This window comes from Lethenteron reissneri, chromosome 28 (assembly GCF_015708825.2).
Source record: "Lethenteron reissneri isolate LAM-NWPU_2019-01 chromosome 28, ASM1570882v1, whole genome shotgun sequence".
Taxonomy (NCBI): domain Eukaryota; kingdom Metazoa; phylum Chordata; class Hyperoartia; order Petromyzontiformes; family Petromyzontidae; genus Lethenteron; species Lethenteron reissneri.
The window spans coordinates 10,565,456-10,592,062 of record NC_083806.1 but is presented as its reverse complement, the minus strand read 5'-3'; the positions used below and the strand labels follow the sequence as shown (position 1 = coordinate 10,592,062).

The 26,607-nt window shown below is 44.7% G+C and overlaps 1 protein-coding gene across 1 annotated transcript in view; it reads left to right on the top strand.

Annotated features, from left to right (window-relative positions):
• LOC133348942 (ubiquitin carboxyl-terminal hydrolase 32-like) overlaps nt 1-26,607 on the top strand; it is an 86,886-nt gene that overhangs the window by 11,064 nt on the left and 49,215 nt on the right. Inside the window, 5 exon segments of the mRNA XM_061562092.1 lie at nt 645-750; nt 1,206-1,327; nt 4,895-5,054; nt 22,976-23,107; nt 24,396-24,503. Of these exon segments, the coding sequence (XP_061418076.1) occupies nt 645-750; nt 1,206-1,327; nt 4,895-5,054; nt 22,976-23,107; nt 24,396-24,503 (628 nt within the window).

Genomic DNA, 26,607 nt, shown 5'->3' with positions numbered 1-26,607 from the left:
TAATTCTCACGACGTTTAGGCCACAACGCAAGCAGCTGTCCTCAGACCTGGTTTTCACCTGAGGACGGCTGCTTGCGTTGTGGCCGAAACGTCGTGAGAATTATTTTATTATGTTTTATTTTTATTATTTTATTACTTCCCTTCTACGTGACTTTACCGAAAGAACCAAGAAGATGAATCCCTGCAGTCACGAAAGAAGCTTTAAATCGGAGCTATGGATCGTTTTTTTTTATTTTTACAAGATGGACGAATTAAGCCTTTCAAATTGCACTCATTAGATTCATTTGGATGGCTCAGAGGGCGGAGCATTGAGCCAGTGCCGCTGAGATTCTGGATTAAAATCCAGGCAGTCGCCTGTGATTAAACTAGGTTCTTAAGTGTCGTGAATTTGTAGAGTCAGTCCGTTCACCTTACACTGCACAAACAAGACAAATCCATCGGTTCTGCACTCAATTTGGCTTTTTTTCTAACACAAGGAGTTCGTGTCGCTGCGAGGGGCATTGCAACCTCTTGTGTCTCGTGACATGACAGCGACGGCACAGTAGGGGATGGGGGAGGGGTAATTGGTGAATAAATACAAAATAAATGTAGGCCTTGTGTTGTTGGTTGGTTTTAGGTACTAATTGAACGTCTGCCTTTTGCAGGTGATATACAACTCATTCGGCGGCTCTTCAAAGGGGCTGTCATTCAAGGAGTTGGTGGTGGGCCTGGTCCTGCTCACCCGCGGCCGGGATGAGGAGAAGATCAAATGTGAGCGAGCGGCATCCGAGTGCGCGTCTCGTGACGGCTGTATGTGTGTGTGTCACACGAGTGGAGTTATTGTGCACGGGTAGTAGTGCTTCTCGCTAAAATCCCAACCACTGTTGATGAACCATGAGCCACACGCACGCTGGACGGTGATCAGAGCGCTGGCCTCCTACTTGTTATGTACTTTAACCTTGTGAAGGTCACAGCTTTCCTCACTGCCAGTTACCGTACAATGTTGCAAATATGACTAGCTGGCGACAGGCTTAAATGGAAATGTGAAAAGGTCAGATATGTGACAATCTATGAAAAATGACAGTCCATGCCCAATATACGCACGCTACTGGATGTCAGTGGTTGATTAGTCAGGGTGGATATGCAATGGCCGGATATGCGATGTTGAACCGTGCGTGAAACTTAAATGAACGCCACCTGCCGTGTCTGCCCGTGGGAGAGTGCAGACATCTTCAGTTTGTGTGCCAACGAGTCGGGCAGCTATGTGAGCCGAGAAGGCCTGGAGGGGCTGCTCCAGGCGTGTGAGACTCAGCCCCTGGCCGAAACCGTGCGCCAGTGTTTCAGAGAGGTGAGCACTCACGGGTCACCCATGCCTCTCTGTCCATCAGAGCACAGGTCACCAGCGACTTACTTGCCTCTCAACCTCTTCTTGCAGAAATGTGCAGCGCAGAAAATGCCATTGTTGGGCTCTGATGCTATGCTTCCACGTATTATGTCTGTGTGTGGTGCCTCACCTTTAGCAACCCACACTGAACCAGCGTGGTGAATTGGCCACGGTCATATAACCCCCCCTCCCTCGTGATACGCACGGCGATGTGGGGAGGCCCTCATCCAGAGGTGGAATGACAAAATTGCTCCACCGTGTACTTGTGCTTTAAGTGGAACGAAATAAACATTGTCGGGAACAAAGGCATAAGTTGTTTGATGGGTTTTCGGAGGGCCTGGATTCTCGCCGTGTTTTGAGATGCCGTGGTCGGCAATGTCGTCTCCAGCAGCCGGTGGTGACTGTGAGCAACCCACCTAGATAATGGCAAGCGCCGTAATTGATTTCGTCGCAGTCTCTCCATCAGTGGGAGACAAATCATCTGTTGGGTTAAGTGAAGGTTTTCACTTCATGCTATTATAAATGATTATACTTTATTAATTGATTTGGCTGACATTGTTGTGGTATTCCATTTGCACACATTTTTTACCACTTTCATTGAACAGCAAGCAGTTGAAGAAGCGTTACATTTAATCAATTCCATTGTCCTTCCGGATGCAACTGAAAGAGCACTATCCAAATAATGCAAATTAGTTCATTATTCTGCTGCATTAGTGATCACTTTTTACCTCTATGAGCGTGTTATTTTTGTTAGCTGCACGACTCTTTAAACCTTTAAGACAACCTGATAAGGAACAATATGGGCACAGTCCTTCTTTGAAGTTTGGCCGGATCTCTTTACACCTAAGAAAGGGCTGGATGTTAGGAGGTAATTTCAATTTCAAATTTATTTTGACTTAACAATTTGAGATCTCAAGAGACCAGGCGTGTCTTCATTTGCAAGAGTGAGCTGGGACGTTACTCTGCCAGCACGGGGCGATTACTGCTATGCGTAGGCCCAATTTAGTAATTTGTGATGCTTTTTTCGAATTTGACATTTCTATCCTGATGCCGACACTCAATGGCGTATGCTTGCGAATGACATCAGGGGTTCTTTAATGATGACGGTGAAGCGGACGGCGCTTATATTGTTCCGGCTATTACACTCGCAGTATTAGTGCGGCCGCTGGGTTCGAACCGTTAACCCCTGCAGCAAGCAGTGAACACGCTACCGCTAGGCCATGTCACTGTCCCGTGGGTAAAGGTGACAGTTTAAAAGGTAAAGGTGCAGCCCTGCAATTGCCTTGAACACGGCACTGCTGGGCAGAAGGACCTCCACTAAAAAGCTCCCTCATGCTGGACACACGCACTGTCACCCACCATCCGTGACTGACTGAGCGACTGACTTTGTCGTCATTTCAACTTGGCCAATGATTCCACTGCCGTGCCAGGAGATTGATTTGACAACCTCTGGCTTGCAGGTCCAGTGTGCTAATCATCACACCACGGCAACATTCCATTGAGTAGGAGGCGTACTGCGTGTCTTTATTTTGTATTGAATTTTGTGGATCATGTTCCCATGTATATTGTACTTATTGGCATCATAAAACGAGACTATAACATTTTATTTTGCAACTCCCGCATAAATCATTGCTTCCCCCCCCCCCCCCCCCCCATTATTGTAGAATGGCCTCCTGGAATTGTTGCATTGTACGAGATTCTCCTTCGGTTGTCTCTTATCTTCACGAGGGTCATTGTGCCTTTTCACATGGATGACTATAGAGGTGTTTGTCACTCATGATACACTAACAAAAACAACGGTCCTCAAACCTGAGAGATGCTGAATTAAGTTTTTATTTCGGGTGCTCATTGATAACCGGGGTGAGACCACCAACTCACTACTTTTTGAGAACCCAATTTTAATCGCAGGAGATTGCCGAGGCTTAAATCCGGGGATCTCGGTGCTCTGGCAGTATTATCCCTTTGAGCTGCCAGGGCCACCTGACTGACAGGAGTGGTTTTCTCTGCCTGCACTCGGCAGTGTTAGGGGTAGAGGCTCTCGAAGCCCGAGGCAGGCATTTCATCGCAGGCTTTTCTGCCGGACGATTTAAGTTACGTCTCATCGACTGCGCTGTGGCATTCGTGCGCGAGAATTGCAGCACCCTCTCGGCTACGGCGGATGAATTGAAAAACTAAATTCAAGCAACTGATGTCCGTGCTGTTGCTAGTTAACGGGTGACAAACTGTCAATGCTCCGTCACTTGAGAATTTAATCTCAGACTGGAACGCTGATGTTTGAGCCTGGAATATTACACTGGTCAAAAAAAAAAAAACATTTTTTTTCTGGCCTGGACTTTTGCAGCTGTTTTAGACTAATGTCAGGGTGCTGATTCCAAATCTGATCTCAGATTTGCTCTATTACATCTCATTTTTATGCTATCGGCATACCCCATTGTCATTGATTCCCCAAAATTAACTCTGTCACTTATGATTGCAAGTTGTTGCGAGTCAGTGACTGCTTTAGTGTTAAAATATGGTGCTGTATTTTTAGGATTGTGTGTTTATAATATAATTTTATGTAGATATCCACATTTATTTAATATTTTTCTTCTGCAGTTTTTATTGAAAATGCAATATTTGATATCTCAAAAACCTGAGGTGATAGACAAAAACTGATGCCAGATTTGGAATCAACACCCCAAAATTACCTTAAAACCGTTGGAATACCTTATGCCAGAAAAAGTGTGTTGACCAGTGTTAACAGTGATGTCGCATCGCCTAAGGACGTGCGTATAACTTGTGTTGCGAGTGCTTTGCACAACAAAGTAAAAAATGTGTTGAAGTGGATGGAAAGGGCATATTCTGTGATTATTGGACTTAACATTATCAAAATACTTTCAACAAAATGTACGCAGCTAAAATTAACTGCGACCTATCAGTATCAATTCGGCATTACCATGAAGGTGTTTGTTTTGTGGGGATTGCATGTGAATTCACAAATTATTCTTACTGTGCTGTGTGATTTTTATCCGGCTTGGTGGTGCAATGGGTAGAGCACACAACTGGCGTTGGAAGTTTACATTTTGTTTGGGGATCAACTGAACCCTCATTGTCTCTGCTAAATACATTGAACGTTCGTGGCAACTGGAAGCCAGCAGTGGTTCTCTTGCCATGTTGACATGAGGACCACCGATGAGAAATAGACACATTTAACGAGTGAGTGGAGACTGAGAATAGGGGAAAAGCAGCAGAGGAAGGCAGCTGAAGAGATGCGAGAGATTAAATCAATGAATCAGGAGGCCATTACTGGACAAGAACAATTAAGGAAATGATGTAATGGATGAAAATGAGGGTAGGTCTTTACCCAAAAAGTGTGAAGTTACAGTCCTAACAACATTGGCGGTAGTTACATTGTGGAGGGACCAGCTACTGTCATGGGGAATGCGGAATTACCACCGCTGGCTTGGGGACAATCAACAGGAGATCAATGCCCCTCCGTGGTCATTTGAGCATGAAAGAACTTTTGACTTTCCTCCGTGCGAATGCGCGCAGAGCGAGCGGGCCAACTACGAGCGCTTCAAGCAATGGCTGCTCGCCAACAAGGAGCTGCTCATCCTCTCGCGCTGGCTGCTGGCGAGCACGGTCAGCGTGACCCTGACGGACGACAGCGACACGCCCACCTTCTACCAGACCCTCGCCGGAGTCACTCACTGTGAGTCTCTCGTACTGCGCGCTCGGTGTTGCGCGTGGCGGTGTGTCGGCGGTGTGTCAGCGAGGTGGGACTCGGCTTGGGTCCCGGAGCGCATCGGTTTGTCCTCGGCGCCGCAGGGAAATTCAATGGTGGGGGAGGCACCTCCCGGTAAATCTGATTTCTTTACAAAAAAAACTTTGTTATTTCTCTTGAGCGCCAAATATTGCCACTTTCTAGCTTGTTATTTTACTTTTGTGTACTCTTCTTATTATTATGAAACACAACCAGTATCTGATATTCGAGTGAAAATCTGCCATTTCGCAGAGGAGTGGAGGAGAAAGTAACTTACAATACTACAAATAGAAAGTGTGGTCTAGAGGTGTGATGGAGCTGTACTGTCTACTATACAGCAGTGACTGTAAATTACTAAACTGGTACTGCCCTGCCCGTGATGTTTCTGTGCGGCGTAGAGTTGGAATTGCTTTGCACGCTGTTATATGTTTGGGATTCGAAGCGAGATTTTCAATTTCTTTCCTCTTTTAGTTTTTAGAGGGTCCTCCAATAAAATTCTGTCATGTGTGAGACAGTGTATCCGCTCATGTGTTATTTTGAGGACAAACTGTGATAACCTAGTGAGTGGCAACATAAGCACGGCCGCCACCGCTATAATCGTCATGATTGTTATTCTTTGTCTTGTCAGCGACGCCACCATCCCATCACCTCTCACAAACACCGCAGATATCTTCATTCTCGCTGCCATTTTCATCACTGTATTCACCATTACCTCTGGGGTTTTATGTCACTGCGCACGAAATTCCGAAGTTTTGTATAATGGATATTAGATTGCATATCTCTTGAGTAAAGTTTCTGTAAAACAATTAACGTGAAAGTCCATGTTTTTTTGGCGAATAATTTTGGAAAAAGTGATTTCTGCAGGGCATGAATCAGGCTGCTTGTCTTTTTCTCTCTCCGCTACACACATCGCAATTGATACTTGCTTGCTTGTATAAACACGTACATACACAATTATCATAATCGCATCGTAATTACTTCCTTGTGAATTACATTAACACTTGTGAGTTTGTTCCGAACAAAATCACTCTCGTTTCCTAACACATACTTAATGAGTCATTTTTGGGTGTGTTCCATGAATAAGCTTAAATGAACATATGTACGTGTGACTGATCTGCGCCCTGTACGTTTGTTAATCAGGCGTGTTGCAACATATATGGAGAGCGCCTTCAAGTAGCTCGCAAGTGTCTGCGTTATTGTCTACAACAGCCAGCCGAAGTTATTCAGGATGGTCTCTTGACTTTACGCGATAATGTTTAATTGTTTAAATGCGCATGTAAGAATATTAAAAAGCAACGTTCATTTAGGTAGGGTCGTATTAGCGTCTGTGACCGCGCGGTTTGAGCATGCTTGAAAGGCCTCTTTTCTGCAGAACCACTTTTGTCCAACCCTAACTCAGTTGTCAGATTCCAGCCCTTGTGACCCTCCCACTCGGCTGCTTTCAGCTCTGTCTTATCGCCCACATTCATATGTAAATGATGTGCGTGTTCATATGCTAACGACGGAATATGCATATTGTGCACAGTCGTGTTATTGTTCTTTGAAATATACAGCATAATCGGTCCGGGTGGGGGATTGCAAATCGCTGCACTTATTTCTTGTTTGGCCTCTTACTACCCACACGTAACAGGTAAAATATAAATAAAACACCGCTTTCGCTCGCTCTCATCAAACAATATAAATCGTTCGCGCTAGACCAGGGGTCGGCAACCAAAATAACAAGAAGAGCCATTTCTTTCCAATTCGGTACAAAATTCAGTATTTCAAGAGCCGCAATGCATCTGAGTACATACGTACTCATCGTCAAGAAGCAGCCCGTAAAGAGCCGCATGCGGCTCCGGAGCCGTAGGTTGCCGACCCCTGCGCTAGACGCTTGGCCCTCTGTCTTACAAGTTGCAAAAACAATGGAGAGAATTGCTTTCGTGAACATTTATATCCTGAATGTGCCAAAGATACAAACAGACAATTATATGGCAATGTTGTATGAATATAAATAAGTATTAGCTTGTCACAGGCTATAACTTGCTGTGCTCTGTTTTCTGCTAAACCTCACTACTGCATTGGTGGTGATAAAGTAATAGCCTTGCAAGGCTAATTTCTCACTTTAACATCATGCTAATCTCTCACATTATCATAGCTACTTCTATGCTAAATTCCTCTGTTGACATGTAAACTCCTTTGTCAAGGCGCTCTGCTCCTCCCACCCAGCTTAAATACGCTGCCAAGCTTAGCAGTGTTCATTGGAGCGCTGTCTTTTCCAAAAGCTCTGTTTATTTACCTGAGGACGACTGCTTGCGTTGTGGCCGAAACGTCGTGAGAATTTCTTTTTATTATTTTATTATTTCCCTTCTACGTGACTTTACCGAAAGAACCAAGAAGATGAAAGCCTTGCCAAGGGTCCGATTTGCCACATGAAACAAAATAACATGTCCTTTCGTCTTCCTTTCAGCTTTCTAAACCATTGTTTTCAACAGGTGTTTTCTTCAGACAGGGGTGCTCTCCGGTTCGATTTTTACTCTTTTGAGTCTTATCAGCAGTGGCCTTATAAAATGTTGCTGGGTTTTCTGATGTTGTAGGCAAGAGTCCCCTCCGGTAGCACGCAGCAAAAGTACACGAACATTTATTGCCCCGCTGTGTTCTCATCCATCCGATAATGTGGATTCTGTTAGCTCCACGATACGTGCATTGGATTGTGTATGAATCTGTGCTTTTCGTTTCGTACTGGGTGGGTCGCGAATCCGTTCTTGTGACCCCTGCAGAGCTTTAATTCTAGATTTGAAGCTTTCGTGACTGGTGGGACCGTCACAGCCAGATTTGATGCAGCAAATCTGGCTGTGACGGTCCCACCTGATAAGGAGGCTTGTGTTGCCTCCGAAACGTCGTGATTTTATTGTTTTATTTTTATTAATTTTAATTTCATTTTTTACCTATGTGACTTTACCGAAAGAACTAAGAGTATGAATCCCTGCAGAGCTACCGGAGGCTGCCGTTATAATTAATCACAACGTAAACAAAACGATTGATACGTGAACCGTGCGCACGACCCTTTGATTGTGACGATTCGTCAAATAATTGAGCATAATTTACCGTCTTTTGAACATCAAATCGGTTTGAGGAGTGGATGGTTGATATGTGCGACTAAAAAAAAATGCAAGCGAGAACAAGTATTGCAAATATAATCAAAGAATTATGAGCCAGGGATGCAGATGCTTTCATTGGTAGGCACGGTGGGTGGGGGGTTTGTGTATGGGGGGGGGAGTAAATAATGTAGATGTATAGCCAGTAGAGGGGGCATGTCAGCACTTTAACGGTTACCATCATTATCTGTGACGATGTGTGAACGGGAATGAAAAGCACTAATTCTCTGGCCTCTCTATTTCATCGCTATGAAGAAAGGGCCATTTTCCATAAATGTCCCCTTGTTTATGTACTTTCCTTTAAAGCAGTGTTATCGATGAACGTGTTGAATTGTTGTGGTACTTAAGCAGAAGAAGAACGTGTGATCGTATCTGTTTAGACTACATGATACAGAACATTACGTGAAAGCATCAGTTCATCGGATAAAATAGTACGAGTAAGAATATTTATATCTCTATCCATCAGTACATTAACTAATTGTATCACTGTCAATTGACTGAAACGTGACACTGAATAATTGCATCCCAACTGCGTATAATTTATTGGTTAGAATTAGGTTCGTTAAACAGTCGTTGAACCAGTAATCATTTACCAATTCTTAAAGCCAAGAATTTAGTGATTCCAGTGGAATTTTACTAACAAGTGCACTGTTCGGAATGCACGAAACAAACAAATATCACAGCACACGCAAATCTCATTCGGGGTCTGTCGCAGCTATCGTAAAGCACCAGCGGGCAGGCCTGAGCCATTGCGTGCTATATTTGCCCTTGTTTCTCAGTTAAAAGGTAAAACTGCAGCCATGCGATTTCTTGCTCGCATCGCTGCCGATGGACGGGCCTCAAGTAGAGGGGGCGTTCGAGAAGGTGTTTGGCTTACTCTTGCACGCTGGCCAGACAGGGCGGAAGACCTGGGCTAACCGCCACACTTTTACACTTTTATACCAGCGCACCCGACCGGCTGATAGACTTCAATGTCGTGCACCCATTCGTACTGCTTGGTGGACGTAGGCGCGCCTGGATTTAAGACATCTCCCGCTTTTGTTTCAACTGCAATATTTTGCTGTCTTTTCTTGGATTTTCTGTTTGCACTTAGTTACATATTCACTTTGAGATGTTTTCTTGTTCATGTTTTAGTTTTTTTGTTTGTTGCGGTTGCACCCGATTCAAGAGCCGAATGGCTCACAGGGCTATACCTAATAAATGAACCTGAACTGCCGTGCCATCCATTGGTCATGGCCATTACCAACACAACAGATCACTTTGTTTCTCACTTAAGCTAAACATTTTCAGCTGATTGCGAGACCATTTCTACATGTGTGTGACACAACCAATTTTTTGAAACAACAAGATCTATTTTTTTAACCTCGTTAACATACGCACGTTGGCGGGGTGGAATTGGCATGCTGTGTTGCGGTTGAGTGAAACATTTCTGGCAATGTCTCACTGGCTGAATATCTCTTAGCAAGCTCCATTAAATTTTGATTTAAAGCTTTCGTGACTGCAGGGATTCATATTCTTGGTTCTTTCGGTAAAGTCACGTCGAAAGAACCAAGAATATAAGCTCCATTAAATCTTACTCTTGTTGAATGGAACAGCAGGAGTTTCTGAGCTGTGGTTGCCTGCCACAGTGATTATGAACTTCTTTCGCACCGTACGTAGCCAACCGTGCTTATCTATGGGTGTCTATGGGTCTGGGTGTCTATGGGTCTCTGTGGTTGCATGGATGTTGAAGTTCTTTCGCACCGTACGTAGCCAACCGTGCTTATCTATGGGTGTCTATGGGTCTGGGTGTCTATGGGTCTCTGTGGTTGCATGGATGTTGAAGTTCTTCCGCACCGTACGTAGGCAACCGTGCTAATCGGAGGATTAGTGTTATACAATTAAAAAAACACATTTAAATTGTATTACATTTTGTGTTCTAACAACAAAGGGTGCGATAGACACTATTACTTCACGAACATATTTAAATCTGATTATTGGTTTACGATAGCAAGAACATATGCTTTCGTGTTTTTGTCATTTAATCTAGAATGCATTTTTAGTGTGCATTTTCAAAGTCTTTTCTGCCACTAAATGCACTTGGCAATGGAAGCGGAAATTACTCCCATGTCCCAAAATGAGAGGATGGTGCTGTAAGGTGCTTGAAGTTAAGTAGAAATGTTATTTTAAATTGAGGCACATTAAAATCTCATTACATTCAACTTCGACGGTGGTTTCTTTGTTTTCTTTATACAGTTATTATTTCCATAATGGTATAATGCGTCTTACAGTGGAAATGAACTTTGGAAGAAGTTAGAAGAACTTAATTGAAAAGGTTACAAAAGTTTGCACTCCTAGATAAATATGAGCAAACAAAAAGTCACGTACGGAAAGTTTTGGGTTTATCAGATTAACCAGGTAAGAATTCAAGACAATCGGGATGAGTATTTTGCAACAGTGACCTGGGTCACAAAAAAGAAAAACAGATGAAGTCCAGCAATGCAGCGAAACTCTTGAATCGCATGGGAAATCGAAAAACATTGCCGGAACAGTAAATCATCGTTAAATAATAAAATTATCCCTCTTATCGTGAATCGGCTCAGGCGGATTATTGTTAAAGAGCGGAGATATTTGTTGGAGGGGCACAACTAGAATGCAGGGCAGAACGTGTAATCGCCTAGGGCGGTTATCGAAGGTGTACCGAGATGAAAATGGTTTTACAGAGGTGGATGAGAGAGGGGGACACTTTTGTAAATGCGAACTTGGATCATGGTGGAGCAATATGTCAGTGTCTCAAACGAAGAACATTTTAAATCAATATGAATTTCCTGCACCCCCACTTTTGCAGCTTGGATTATTAAGTTTTCCTTCAGTTTTTTTTGTTCATTTCCAGGTGTTGTTATGAATGATTATTGTCGGCAAATATGAGTTGGTTAAGTACTGCTCCTTCCTCTGGAGTGAAAATGGGAAGTCAAAAGTGGTTTTCCTGTGGATAGACTGGCTGCTGCTACTGCAATGTTGAAAGTCCACTCCAAGTTCAGAGGTTATCAGTGGAAAATTAACACCGTCCCAATACGCATTTGAGCAGCGAGATAATTCTGCTAAGATCTTAACCAACTTGATATAACTCGAGGCATTTTCAACTAAGAACTTTGTAAAGTCAGTCCGCTCCAGGTGAGATGTTACACAGCACTTGCAGTGGCGAGCCGACAGGCTTTGTATGGCAGTGCACTGTGGACGTTTAGTAGAGCATGCACAGCTTACGCTAAATTGTAGAGGCTCTTAAGGGATTTTTTTTATTAAGGGGAATTTCTTATTCCCCTTGAGTGAAGACCCCGGGGCCGGCCCAGGACACGCTGGCGGGACTATGTCGCTCAGCTGGCCTGGGAACGCCTGGGAATGCCCCAGGAAGAGCTAGAGTCTGTCGCCGGGGAAAGGGACGTCTGGACCGCCCGACTCAACATGCTGCCGCAGTGACCCTCACCAGGATAAGCGGCTGAGTAACGAACGAACGTAACAAATGCCGAATGATGATATTTCACCATAAGCATTAGCACCCCGATTTTAAGCAGGTGCACTTCATTGTGATGTGGACGTGTCTTTTGGTGAAGCCAGTTAATGCACTCGTTTGTGAGAGTTTCGCTTGCCGTTAAAACCATCCCCTGGGCCTCGCGATTATGCGATTTATTTTTTCAACGCCCCGTTGCATTATGCCTGGTCACGGTACAGTGTGAGCCTTAAGAACCCTGGACAGCATCGGCAAAGCCTTTCTCTCTCCCGAGCATATAGGCAATCAGCAGGCTGTCCCCCGTCATATAATCTGATTCTCGCTGGCTTTATTGATTTGTAGTAATTCTTCCACTGGTTGGATTATCGGTCCGGGCGGAGCAGCTTCCAAGGTACATCCTGGCCTTTTTCTAAGCGCTGTCTCCTTGCATGCATGCGCTTGCAGCGCACATGCAAGCAAGCACCCCCCCCCTCATCTCCCTCAAGCGACAGGAATTCCCGCACTCGCTGCTGCTGCTGCCGCCGCTGCTGTGGCATACGTCCCTCGTGGTGTATTTGCGTTGAAGTAATTGGCCCATGTGCCTCTGCGTGTGGCCATGCCTCGCCTCTCCGAATGCTCTTGCTCCTGGGTTGAGCAGCGCAAGCACTTCCAGCTTGTTGTCTATCTGTCCGACTAACATAACGCCTGTGGTGTTTTCGCGGTCCAAAGGGGGGGTGGGGGGGGGATTGATAATGCGGGAAAATCTAACAGTCGTTTATTGATCGCTGACAGGTTTGGGCTTTTATTGCAAACCATTTAGAAACGTATTAGAAACGTGTTTACTCAATTCGCACGGTGCTATTCAAGTGTTTCTTTTCGTTGTGCCCCGAAGAGTCACTCCCGCGCAATGTTCGTCAAACTTCCGGGAATGACGGTGGTGCGATCGCTCAAGGGGATTTAGCGGGCGGTCAGCGTTGGCGGCCGCGCCGGCGCGCGGACGAGTGAACGCATCTGGCGCCGCGCTCTGCTAGTGCCGCGCGTGTGGGCCGCTCGTGAGGATGCATGGGCTTGAGCCCAGGAAAGGATGCGGGTTGGCGAGACCCCGACCGGCGCAAACGCGTGTGGTGTTGCTCTGCGTGGCGCGTCGTGCCGGCAGGTAGGGACCACCTCCCCTGTGCCTCCCTGCTGGTTTCCTTCCTTGCATGCCAGTCCCTTCATTCCACCTGCTCCTGTGTGCATTGATCTGCTCATACTGCACCTTTTTGTTACGAATGCCCAGTCGAAGCGTAGCAAATTTCTAGCACAGCGGCTGTTGCCAAGATCACTGCTCCCTTTGTCGCTCTGTGGACGTTCGAATCCGCGAGAACTGCTCTGTTGCTTCGTTATCTTTGAGACGAGGCTGCTCGATGCGTCTTCAGTTTCAAGGGGGAATTTGCAGTTGTCGGTGCGAGTGAATCCCCCGGTTTTAGAGGGTGCCACTTTGAGCGGGAATCACTGCGTCGTGCTGCAATAATATTTCATGCGAACACCTTTTAAGAGAATGTGTTTTTTTTTAATGGAAGACTTTCCTTTGAAATGCCAGTCTGATTAATGAGATTATAAGGTTCTGAAACAAAACCAGGCTTTACGAAAGGTGTTTCATTTTGTTGAAATATTTATTTTCCAAAAGATGGTTAATCGAGATTAATGACTTTTTTGTTGGTGATTGCATAAACACGGCAATACATGAATATCACTTAAAAAATGTTTTCTGTTGAAATTTTATATATGGGTGTGCCTGTGGTTATAGTTATAGTTGTTTTTCAAAGGATACTACTGTTAAAGATACAAAAATAAAACTCAACACATTCATCATTAACAATGTGGCCTTAAAGGAAAAACATTATAGGCACATTTTCTGCAGTGACCCCTTTTTATGTTCTCTACAGAAGGGCAATTGCACGGAACGTTGGCTATTATATATTTTTACTTTTTAAGCCTGCAGTGTTATTGATGAATGTTGTGAACTTTACTGTTAATTCTGCTTATGCACTTCTGTCAATGCAGCATTACCAAATTATCTTCATTTAGGAGATAGATTGGTATCTATAATGGCTGAAAATAAATCATCTGTTCGTTCTAATGGCAGATAAAGCTTAAAGTGAGTAGCTTACTTTGGGAACCATCCTGGGCAGCGAGGACTCTGGGAAATCAGTGATCACCATTACCCGGCCAGACTTGCCTGTCTGTGTTGAAGAGTTCCTTACTGTGAGACAATCCACTTCGAAATTCAATTTAAATGTGCCGATTTCATCCCAGTTAATTACTTGGCACATTTTCAGAAAGAAAACTAATGAGAAATATTATTTCGTGTGTCTTCGTAAAACTCGTATGCTAGTGTGTAATGCTAGCAACTGTAGGATCGAAAATAAAATGAAAGGAAATTGCCTATTTGTTTTGTTTCTCGTATTTTGGTCGCAGTAATGTGAAAACTGTCGCACGGTGACCTACGCCTGTGAATGATGATGTCTCTGGGTCATAAATGTTGACTTTGCTCTTTCCAGCAGAAGTGGAACTGCCAGCCGCGTGCAGCAGAGCAAAGGTTGCGAGCCCACTTGGCGGGGCGCATTCGCCTGTCGCGGAAAGTTTAACTTGTTAAATTTATCCCAGTTCGTAGAAAAAAAAAAACTTTTAATTATTTTTTATTGTAAGCATATTTATTCTATCTCTGTTGAATGAATTTGATTTGCGCTTCTGCATATAATGGGCTTGCATTAATTCCCATACAGAGCTGTCTGTTATCCAGGGTAATGGCGTGGTGGGGTGGCCCAGATAAAACAAAAGCACGGATTGTAATAAAAAATGTTAATTAGCTAACAAAAATTCTATTTGTTGTTCAACTACGTAGAATGGGGTGAAGGCATATGACGTGCAATCTTTTAGTGTTGCTGCCTAAAATGATAAAATAATAAGTGTGACTTGCCGACAGTTTTTGCAGCTGTGCGAGTCGCTGACCCCTCGACGGGGGGGGGGGGGGGGCGAGCAGGCTTTCGTGACTGCAGGGATTCATCTTCTTGGTTCTTTCGGTAAAGTAACGTAGAATGGAAATAATCAAATAATAAAATTTAAACATCATGAAATAATTCTCACGACGTTTCGGCCACAACGCAAGCAGCCGTCCTCAGGTGAAGAACAGGTCTGTCGAGACTCTGTCTTCTCGAGACTCTGTCTTTTCTTACAGACCTGTTCTTCACCTGAGGACGGCTGCTTGCGTTGTGGCCGAAACGTCGTGAGAATTATTTCATGATGTTTAAATTTTATTATTTGATTATTTCCATTCTACGTGACTTTACCGAAAGAACCAAGAAGAGGTTACGTTCGTTTAATTGCGTGCACGGTTAATCCGCGAGTCGGATGATCCGCCGCTTATTATATTTTCGAGAGTTAATCGGAATGGAATAGCAGCGGCCAGTCGCGTAGAAAACATCTTCGGCGCAGATTCCCCCCGTAGGCGTTTAAACATCGCGGTACAAGGGGGGGGTGGGTGGGGTGGAATGGGAAACATCATCCGGCGCCGTTACGCAAAACGGGCCACGACGTTTAAAATAATTTGTGTGCTTTTTGAACAGTTCCGAAATAGAGCATTGCAAACTGTATTTCTGTTAAACTGTTTTAATTGTTTTTTTTTTTAAAATTAGATTACACATCGTGGAGCGCGCACCTCCTGAGTATTGTTTGGTAAATACAGCATAGTAACGCACGCTCGCCATCGCGGTGGTTAAGTGCTTCCCTGTCCCTTCTGATGTGTTTAGCATGCCTTGGCAGTTTAGTCGGTGTCTGAGTGCCTCTCAGGGGGCTCTTCCCTTCAAAATGAGCTAATTAGGGTCCTGGAAACAGTCGTTCTGCTGCCAAATTACCTCCAACGCGTTCACTGGGCTCCATTGTCCCAGTGTTGGCCCCTTTGCACCTGACACCTGAAGTCTTGCACAACCTCCTTGCATGTAAAAAAAAATGAATAAAACGGTCCAACAAATATGGGAGTGCATTGACGGTGGCGTTGCCAGCCCACGCAAAATCAGGTCACCACCTTTGGTATTATCGCTGCCTTTTTGCAGGAAAAAAAAATAGTGGGCTGACGTTTCGGCTACAGGCCGAAACGTCAGAGCAGAAGGGGCAGGAGGATTGGCTGCAGTGTAATGGGAAACAGTTCATGCGTGGAATAAAAATTGTTAGTGAACTGATTTCAAATTTTCAGTGGTTGCCAGTGGTGCACTGTAAAATGAAATCTCCAGTTATAGGTGTTCCCATCTGGCCTTTCCGCCATCACCAATCACCGGCAGTATTTTGTAAAGTTCTGTCTCCAACAGGTCGATCTTTCTGCCTTCTTTTCTGCAGGACCATTTAGCAAAATGTCAAAATGTAAAAATGCCTTGTGTATATATTTGTCTGGGTTAAGGTGGGTCGGGATGAGCTTCAGGTGTCATTTTATTGGAAATTGGATTTTTAGGCTCAGATTAATATTGAATTTGATATTTTTCCAAAAAAAAAATTCCTTCAACATCAACTTTTGCATCATTATGCGCTGAATGTTAATTTTTTTACGACTTATAATTGAATGATTTTTTTTTAATCCGTAACATTTCATTGGCACAATTTTTTTTCAATATTTTAATGTAAAGAACTAGCTCCAATAATTTACGCCAAAATGCACGTGACACGTTATCAAAGTGTCATTTGCCTGACGGAACTTTTGTCAGTAAAAGCACGGAAGAGAGATCACCGTGGTCGCGGCTCGATAGCGATTTCTGTTCTCTTTCCAACAAGGATGTCGTCACGTGATGTCATTTTTTGACGAAGACTTGACGAGTCTGTGGAATATATTCACTGCACACAAAGACGATGGTGCGTTGCGCATACAGAAGCCCTTGGCCTTTTCCAAGCTGATGGGATTTATAAAGAGAAAGATTTCCAGGCTTCTCCACAACAGTGAAAAAAGGTCTCAATGTGCACAAACTTATGCAGCACATCAGACGTGGGGTCAATTACTATTCTAATTGTCATGCGTAATTAAATTCAATCACATTGTAATTGTAGCTACACCTAACGACGTTGCTTAAATAGTGATTACAATTGATCCCAGGTCTGCACCACACGCTTTGAAGCAGAGGTAATTAAAAAAAAAATCATTTTAAATATCCCTTCCATAATTTAAATGAAACAAGAAACATAACCTGTTTATATTTGAAGGAGTAAACTAAAATACCCTGACTATAATTATACAACAAAGTTGGACGAACTAAGATGAAAAAGTGTCAAACGGTTGTGCCATAATCATTCCATATTGGTGGTTTTGTGCCATTGGTGGAAATTCCACGTTCCGATAAACCGGGACCAGACTCTTTAGCACGACCTCAGTTGTCCAGCCACGAGGTTATATCACCAATGCCTTGCATATATCACAGAATACATACTTGCATGCAGTTGCCAGTAAATGTGGCAAATACTTAGATCCAGAAGCATTCTTTTTTTAAATGAGGCCATCAGCAAGTTGTGATATGCATTTTTGTGTAACGCTTCGAGCAGTACTTTCTAATTCCAGAAAGTCGACTACTAATCCTCTTCAAAGATTAAGGTGATGGACTAAGCCTCTTGCTTAGGATTACTGTTGTGAATCTAGGACGGTTACTTAGTGATCACTCGCCAGCGAGTGATCCTATTTGCGCCACAGCAATCTAAATTCTTGCTCGATCGATACATCTGCCAAAGAATGAACCTAGTGTACTTACCGGACGGTGAATGTGCTCGAACGATGTACTTGTCATCGGTTATTGCGCCCTTTGATTTAATCAGCTGTCTCCAGGGGAGTCTCTTGCTATGGTTCCATGACCGTTTGTAAGTGGACTCTTCTCCGGTCCGAGGTATGGCCCATTTACCGTTTCAGTTTCAACAGCGTGGAACCGGTCTGTGTCTCCCCCCACCCCCTATACTGCGTGAGCCGCACTGCTCCAAAGGGTTGGCGCCTCTCTCTGACACCTGCCTTCCCCTACCTACTCACTGCGATATTTTACTTTTATATTTTAAAAGTAAATACCGTAATATCGAGAAAATGTCATGCAAGCTCAGGTTGGGTCAGGCTATTTTCAAGCCAAAATCAATTATGTTTGTAATTTTATCACGCTTTTTTTGTTGTTGCAAAAACTCTTAACGTGATGTTAAAATGAATTGTTTGACACATTTACTCGTGCATAGGCTTTCGCGGTTGTACTTTATATCGCCCTCCTCCAGTGTGTGTTTCCGGGCTTTGCCGCGTGTTGCATCGTGTCCGACATTACGGTCCACATGCTGTTGCACCCATTACGGTTGGCAGACTTAAACTCCTTTTCACACCACCGGTGCTCCGTACACCTTTTGTCACGTAGGGACGGTCTTCACTGGAGTCTCCCGAGCCTAGGCTGCCGTAGTATTTATCCGGTTGAATATTGCACGTGCATGCAAAGCGCACTTACGGTGCCTAATGCACAGAATCTTATCACTCTTGCAATGTAGAATCGTTGAAAAGCCACACGGAATGATATGCGTTGCTGGCTATGGTAATTGTCGTCAGCAGTCATTATCAATGCACACCTGGGATGAAGGCCTCCCCTTCACATGCTCCATCCGCCACTGCGTTACCACGCTCCATCTGACTACTGCACGTGAACTGGTGTCGTTACTCCAACTCCCCACTATGGTTGTCTGGCTGGTTTGGCTGCCATCCTGTTACTAATGTTACCCATCAGCCATCATTCCTTCCTGCGAAGTGGCCTGCCCTGGCCCACTTATCTTAGAAGTCAATAAGATGTCTCCGATTTGTGTGTTCACTCTTTACCTATTACTGGCAATAATCTTGGAGACCGTTAGCTTTAGAAGCCTGTGGTTGTCCTATGGATAACTTGCCCCCACCATAAGAATGTGGACTTTCCACCACCGTCTCTGGGATGTCAACATGAGATGGCCACTGCAATATATTTTCTGGTTGTACTGCGTTTTGTTTAGTATGATCTCTGACATTTTTCTCCACGTGTTGAAAGCTTCATTTCCTGCAGAAGCTTCCCAATTCATGGAGCAAAACTTGTGGCACAAATCCGAAATATATAGGAGAACTACCACTGTGTATAACTGCGATAAACCTACACAGTGAGATAAGCACTGCCCACCCTATGCTTAAGTGCCAGGCGGTGGGGGCTATGCATACCCCTGTAATCCAGAGCTGTGGGGGTGAGGGTTTGTGGATTGCGCAAATATTGTGAAACTCCCTTGCCCATGGAGTTCGAGGTGCAATACCCTGGCTCGCAAAGAGACCGCGGTACTGCCAGCCAGGGCCAAATCATGGTCCTGTGAGGCCCCTGGGCACAGGTCTTTTGGAGCCCGGCCCCCCCCCCCCCCCCGCTTTCCTATATTGGTGTCTTTCTTCCTCCTCGCAAAATCATCCTCTTCGTAAAAACATCCACTAGATCGTCAAAATCTAGCTGTCTGACAAAGTCTGACTCTATTGACATGCGTGGCAATGAGCTGAAACGTGTTTGGCACATGCTACTTCGCAGCTAATTTTTTATTCTGCCTAAAAGGGAAAATGACCGCTCACCCTGGCAGTTTGTCACTGCCAAAGTTAGAAAAATCCGAAGTGCCACGAAAACATTGGGGAACACTGACTGCAGACTTGGTGCCTGCATCGGCTCAAGAAATTTAGTTGGGCACTTCTCACCCTCAGAGTCAGACATGAAAGACTTGAATTGGATGAGTTCGTTTGGCAAAGTTCATGTCCAGTTCCGATGGATATGGAGCGGAGAGTGCATTTACCTTTTCCACTATGACATCACTGTTAGACACCTGATCTGACATAAATGGAACTCCAAAGAGACTGGTCAAACGCTTGTAAGCGTCTAAGCGATGTTCAAACATGTCACTAGCTTATCAATGACCACATAAAATGTTTCTATTTTGAACTTCTCCCCGCAAGTGTCACACCTGGCTCTGAGCTCTCATCTGCAAATTTTTTGCATTTCCTCTTTTGCTGAAGATCGTGCTTATATGACACCTGTCATATTTAAGGCTGCCCTTTCAAAAGCCTCAAACTGGTCTCGCTGTGGAACAGGTCAACTATGACGTCCCAGAAATGTGCCATGAACGCCATCTCTAAGGTGTCCAATTTAGCACATAGTTCAGCCGCCTCAATTCGAGTATCTCTTTTCTCATTATCATCATTGCACACACCACCGAAGGCCTTTCTAATGTGGGTGTAATTTCTCCACACTGCCTTGGTTGACTCTGCCCGAGCACTCCACCGGGTACTGGACAGCGATTTTAATGCCAGTCTGACATCTGTCTTCCAAAAGACTTTCCCCCATCTGTGTGTGGATGAAGAGCAAAATGTGTACAGTGACTTCAACATGTAAAAAAAAACTCGTCAGCCTCTGGGCTACTGCCGTCTGAGGTGTTAACACCAACTAAGTTAAGTGAATGCGCAGCGCAAGGCACATACTCTATGAGAGGGTTTTTTTGTTTCAGGTGGGCCTGTAGCCCATTGTATTTTCCTGACATGTTGCTTGCATTGTCATGTGACTGACCCTCTAGAGTTTGAGAGGTCCAAGGCCCTCCACCATCAAAGTCACACAGTCTGCTCAACTTTGACCAGTGTGGCTTTCAATTGGCTCAAGGCCCAGGAATCGCTCCACCACGTTCTCGCTGTTGTTAAGAAACCGGAATATAAATGTCAATTGGTCCACATGTGACAGGTCTGGGGTGGAGTCAACAATCCCGAATCTCATCTGCTATTGTTTGGCGAGTTTTTGACCCAATGAGTTGTTCACATATTGTCGATGACAAATAGGACACTGTGCCTCTTCCTTTTCCGCCAAACTTTTTAATATGTTCAGCAAAGAATGGGTCAAATTGCGATAGCAATTCTAGGATGCCAATGCTTTTCTCTCACATTAACATAGCCACTTCAGCGCGCTCGCCGTGGAGGCCGCTCACCGATCTTACATTAACATGCTCATTTTTACCTGGCAGCCCTTTGATTGGTGGAAAACCCACCACTTTCACGGTCGCTGCCCATCACTTACATTAACATTAGCTGCCCTAGATTTGAAGCTTTCGTGACTGCAAGGATTCATATTCTTGGGTTTTTTCGGTAAAGTCACGTAGGTAAAAAATTGAAATTAAAATTCATAAAAGTAAATTTTTCAATTAAAATTAATAAAAGTACTTTATTAATTTTTATTTTTTACCTACATGACTTTACCGAAAAAACCCAAGAATATTAGCTGCCCTGCCCATGCTGCTGACATTTGGACTACGCCTATTTCAAAACTTTAAAACAGTTTCGCTTTAGAAGATAACCCATTTTTCCTGATGACGACCGCTTGTGTTGCGATCGAAACGTCGTGGTTTTTTGTTATTTTCTTTGAACCTATCTACGTGACTTTACCGAAAGACCCAAAGAATACGAATTCCTGCAGTCACGAAAGCTTTAAGTCAAGATTTTCCTTAGTCTTTAAGTATGGATTGGGTCTCATACATGTGTTAGTGTATGAAAAAATAAAACTTTTGCCATATTTTTTTTTATGTTTCACAAAACCGCGGTGTATTTTTAATAATTGATTTGTCAACGGCTATCTAAGCTCTCAACAAACGACGAGCCCTCGGTCTCACTAGCTGGCTTCTTAGTGCAGCAATTTTGGTTGTATGGGCAGCTAGCTAACTAATGTATGTTAACAAGCTGAATCATATAACATGCTGGCTATGGAAAATGTGCAGCTAGCTAAAATAAAGGGATAGCTAGTTACGGTGAGTCAAATAACGAACGGCTTGCCATAATGACGCCCTTCAAACTGTCCTGTTATGTAGAATGAACTGACTTGTTGGTGAATATTGTATCATGTCACAGCGTATTGTAGCGTGCCAACCAGTGGCTCGGTTGTCCAGAAGCACTGCACTCTCCGAGAGGCTCTCGTTTTAAGCATGCACTGTATGTACCAAGGGGCCCCCAGGTGTTATGCTCGATGTATGCACCGAGGGGCCCGGTGGCCCTAGTGGTCAGCTCATGCTTTAAGCACCAAGGGGCCTCACATTGTAAGCGCTGCGGGGCCCAGGGGCCCTAGTGGTCAGCTCATGCTTTAAGAACCGAGGGGCCCAGGGACCCTCACACTGTAGATGCCGATGGGCCCAGATGCCCTAGTGGCCAGATCACGCTTTAAACCCCAGGGGCCTAGGGGCCCTAGTGGTCAGCTCACGTTTTAAACACCAAGGAGTCTAGGGGGCCCTCACATTGTAAGTGTCGAGGGGTCTGGGGGGCAGTAGTGGTCAGATCACGTTTTAAACACCAAGGGGTCTGGGGGGCCCTAGTGGTTAGCTCACGCTATAACCACCCAGGGGCCTCGTGGTCAGCTTGCGCTGTGCGCACTGAGGGCCTTGGCATTCAACTTCCTTCGGAAGACTTGAGCCACGCACGGTGTGCGCGGCCTGAGGCTTGGAGACCCCCTGGCAGCCCTGGGGCACTGGCCCCACTGGCCCGGTCTATAATCCAGCCTTTTGGCCAGCGGATTAATCGCCACCTGTTTCCATCGGTGCAGGGATAGAGTGTTGCCACCCCGCACATGGCGTGGGTTTTTCTCGGGTGCTCCGGTTTCCCACCATTTGTATAAACACTCGTCATCATTCATTGGCTGAAACAGAAATCATACAATAAAAATTCAATGCAGGACGCTGCTGATAACGAGTCCGAGGACTGAATGTGGTCTTCCTAGATGAATAATATTATTCATGAATACTATTCATCGTATGATTATAAGCCTGAAAGCCACTTTGACTGGTGCATGGCAGCATTATCATGGATAATCCCCTGGCTCTGGAACAATGAAGGTGAAATAAATAAAATTGTGTGGTGGGATTCTAGAAGTCTCTCGGCTACGATTGAGTCAGTCCTGCTTGATGTGGGAATGTGGCAATTTTTCTGCCGAATATTTGCATTTATTCCAACACTTGAATTGTGCTGTTTATCCTCATTTGTTGTTAGGTGCACTAATGTACGGTTGGTACGAATGTACCACAGTTGTCTAGTTACTAGGTCAATAAAAACATTGAGTCGGTTATTAATGTTGTAAAAAAGTATCGCTTTGGTGCAATGCACACATTCTTGTTGGAGGCAACACTTGCAGGAATTTTCATTTTTCACCAATATTGTAGAGAGCCGTTCATTCATACGAAGCACGTGTTACTAAGGGACACGTCTCTTTTTCCTATAACAGTGGAGGAGTCTGACATTATTGACCTGGAGAAGCGCTACTGGTTGCTCAAAGCTCAGTCGAGGACCGGACACTTCGATCTGGAGACATTTGCCCCGCTGGTGTCTCCCCCTCTACCGCCATCACTGACTGAAGGTACGTACAGAGTAAAATTCCACACGGCGCCTGGCACACGGTACATACCAACACGGCACACGATAATAACACACGGCACATGGCACACGGCACATTCCACACAGCATATGGCATATAATTCACCGCACACGGCACACGACACACAGCGCACAGCACATGGCCCACGGCACATAATACACACCACATGGCACACTCCACACGGCATATAACACACGGGACATGGCACACGGCGCTTTTCACATGGAACACGGCACATAACATGGCACACGGCAAATAACACATGGCAAATTGCACCCGGCACCTGGGGCCCGTCACTGTGGGTATGCATGACACCCAGTAGCAGCAGAAGCATAAATAATATAATGAGAGCGGGAAGATGGCAGAGGATAGGTGGTAACATATCTATCTGATGTCGTGATGGCCACACGATGAGATTATGAGTGCTTCATAGCACCGTGAGACTGTTGGTGGGCGGTGGTATCGCACTGCAGAGACCGACTTTTAACTGCAGCCAGGCTGCTGATTGATCATGTACATGCGCAGTCCTTTTTACAATCTGCTGTTGGACGAGGGCCTCGATGCCATGCGGGTCATGGGGGTTATTTGTTCATACTTCACGCTGCTCTGTGTGGGTTGGTGAAGGCAGATGGTATAAATTTTGATTTAAAGCTTTCGTGACTACAGGGATTCATATTCTTGGTTCTTTCGGAAAAAGTCACGTAGAAGGGAAATAATATTTTTTTTTCTGTGGATTTCACACCTGATGATGATTGCTTGTGTTGCAGTCGAAACGTCGTGAGAATTTTATAGTTTGGTATTTTTATTATTATATTATTTGCCTTTTACGTGACTTTACCGAAATAACCAAGAATGCAGATAGTATAGTACGGCAATGGATGTTACTACTCTGCCGCAGGTTGATAGTATCAGTCATTGATATTTTTACGGGAGATTGGATGAGACATGATGAACCTTATTTAAAAGGGGGGCTGTGGTTTTTGTTGTTGAGCGATATCCTGGCTGGAAACACATAGTGGGGGTGCTCTTCTGTTCCTCATGTAGCATAATGCACTCGGTGCAAGTGCATTGTGCGTGATATGCGAGATACTGTACGCGCGTGAACAGTGTCACCCCATGCTTTTCGGAGCGTGGCGATGCTCCGACTTGTCTCGGATCAACACATTAATGGGCATTACCCGTGGAGTTGGTGGTTGTTGAAAGCCATAAATAACGCCCTTGCAGACACCGTTGTCAATTTTGATGCATTACTGCCGCGCTCGGCCCACAGGCATTTTCAACGCTTTTGACGAGAATCGAGACAACCACATTGACTTCAAGGAGATCTCGTGCGGCCTGTCCGCTTGCTGCCGTGGGCCTTTGGCGGAGCGCCAGAAATGTGAGTGTCTGTGTCTGTGTGCCGACCGGTTTACAGCGTCGGTCGTGTGATCGTGTGATCGTGTTCTCGATGTGCCACCGACGAAAAAAAAATATTTCCAACCCATTTTTTGTTTGTTCAATCGCACCAGCACGCACTATTAAATGTTGGCTACTGTTCTCTGCTCTGAGCAAGGCGAAGGCATCACCAGGAGCCAAATAACGTCCTTGCCATCACTTCCTTTATTCTGCTGAATCCTGCAACGGTTGCGAAGTTGACACTCGATCACCAATGGCTGTTCTTTACAGTAATAATCCCACCATCTGGCTTTACGTCTTGCCGCACCCATCGCAAACCTCCTGTTTATGTACACACATATACCACAATGCCTTCTTACCACAGTCTTATTTAGAGGTTTCACGTTGCTTGCCCCCTGTCCTGCACAGAATCATCGGTGTGCATTTGTAATCGGAGGCCATATTCTTAATTTTTGGTTGTTTGTTCAAGTTCAGCTCCTCCTCTGGCATTTCCGATTAAATGTTTAACAGTCTACTGTGCTAAAATTAAATTGGTTTCTCAACCCAATTTATTAAACAGTCATCACTTTATAAATGTGAAGCTGCATTGGTTCGTGGACCATAACCCATCTAATTTTGTTCATTGAAAAATGTTACAATCCCCACACATAATGTCAATGGTGAGTATAAATCCTGAGAGTGATGGTCTTATCTGTCACGGCATTGATCTAACGAAAATCGATACAAAAAACGGACGTCCTGTATGCTCAGTCGACGCTGCCAATCTCAGAAGACGCCCACTGTGTTTGGTTATGACGTGCTTTTGATGTTATGTTTAATGCTTAAGCTCATTTACCTTGCTGCAATATTTTGACTTGTTTCCTTAACTTTGAAACGATCTATTTAGAAGATGGGTTTAAACTGCTATACATGAGAATGTAACGTATGAAGCTGCGAATTAATAGAGTGAATACCAGATTCATTGACAATTATAACAGGGGTCTTTACAGTCGGGATCCTGCCACGGTGTAAAGCTTAGCACACTGGACGTGCAATCTAGGGGTCACAGCAGGGGTCGGGAACCTTTTTGACTGGGAGAGCCATAAAAGCCAAATATTTCTAAATATCTTTCATTGAGAGCCATATAGTATTTTTAACGTTTAATAAATTAAATATGTCTTACTTTTAATGCGACTTCTGGTCAGGGGACCCGTGACCCGTGAAATTTATCTTCAAAACTAATTTCTCTTTACTTTAAAATGACACAGTATTATTAAGCAATATCGCAAGTATTTTAAAATCAGTTCCAAACTGATTTTTTTTTCAACTCAAAATTGTCTGGGAGCCATATGCCGTCACCGAAAGAGCCATATATGTATGGCTCGCGAGCCATAGGTTCCCGACCGCTGGGTCACAGGTTACATCTCCCGATGAGGCAATTGAAGCAAATGGGCATGTCTCTTCACCCTGTAACACTCTGAAACGTCTGCAAGTTGCAGGGTGGGTCCCCTTCACCGCTCAATCTCGGAACGCGCAAGCGATTAGCGTTAATTTGATTTAGAAGAGGCGTAGCGCCGTTGTTTTTAAAAAAACATTATACTCACCGCAGAAGCCATGAGGGAAGGCCACACGCCCTTCCGAATCGCCTCGTGGAAGCCCCGGGACATCTTCCGGCCTGAAGACGTACCGATAGAGTTATTTGATTTAATGGCAAAGGGTTAAATTCCCCCTGCCCGCCTGTGTCCACTATCAATGGGTACACTACACTTAATCGATCGATGGTTAAATTGTGGGTACCCCCACTTCTTCCAGGTTGTGGAAGAGAAAGTCAAAACAGCCTCTAGTGTGGGGCTCCCTGAAGATCTCTCCAGTGGAGCCCTTCTTCCGCCAGCAGTGGTGTGAGCCAAACAGCAGGGCTTCCCCGCCTTCACCGCTTACTTGCAGTCAGAGGAAAGATCGTAGTGTATGACAAATGTTACTTATCTACAGCAGCTGACACACATTCCTCGTGACGTGAACACCATTCCGTGGTCCGTCTCCACCAGACATCGTTGAGGACGTGTTTGTGACGAGCATTTTGTTCCAATTATGAAGTATGCATTGCAGAA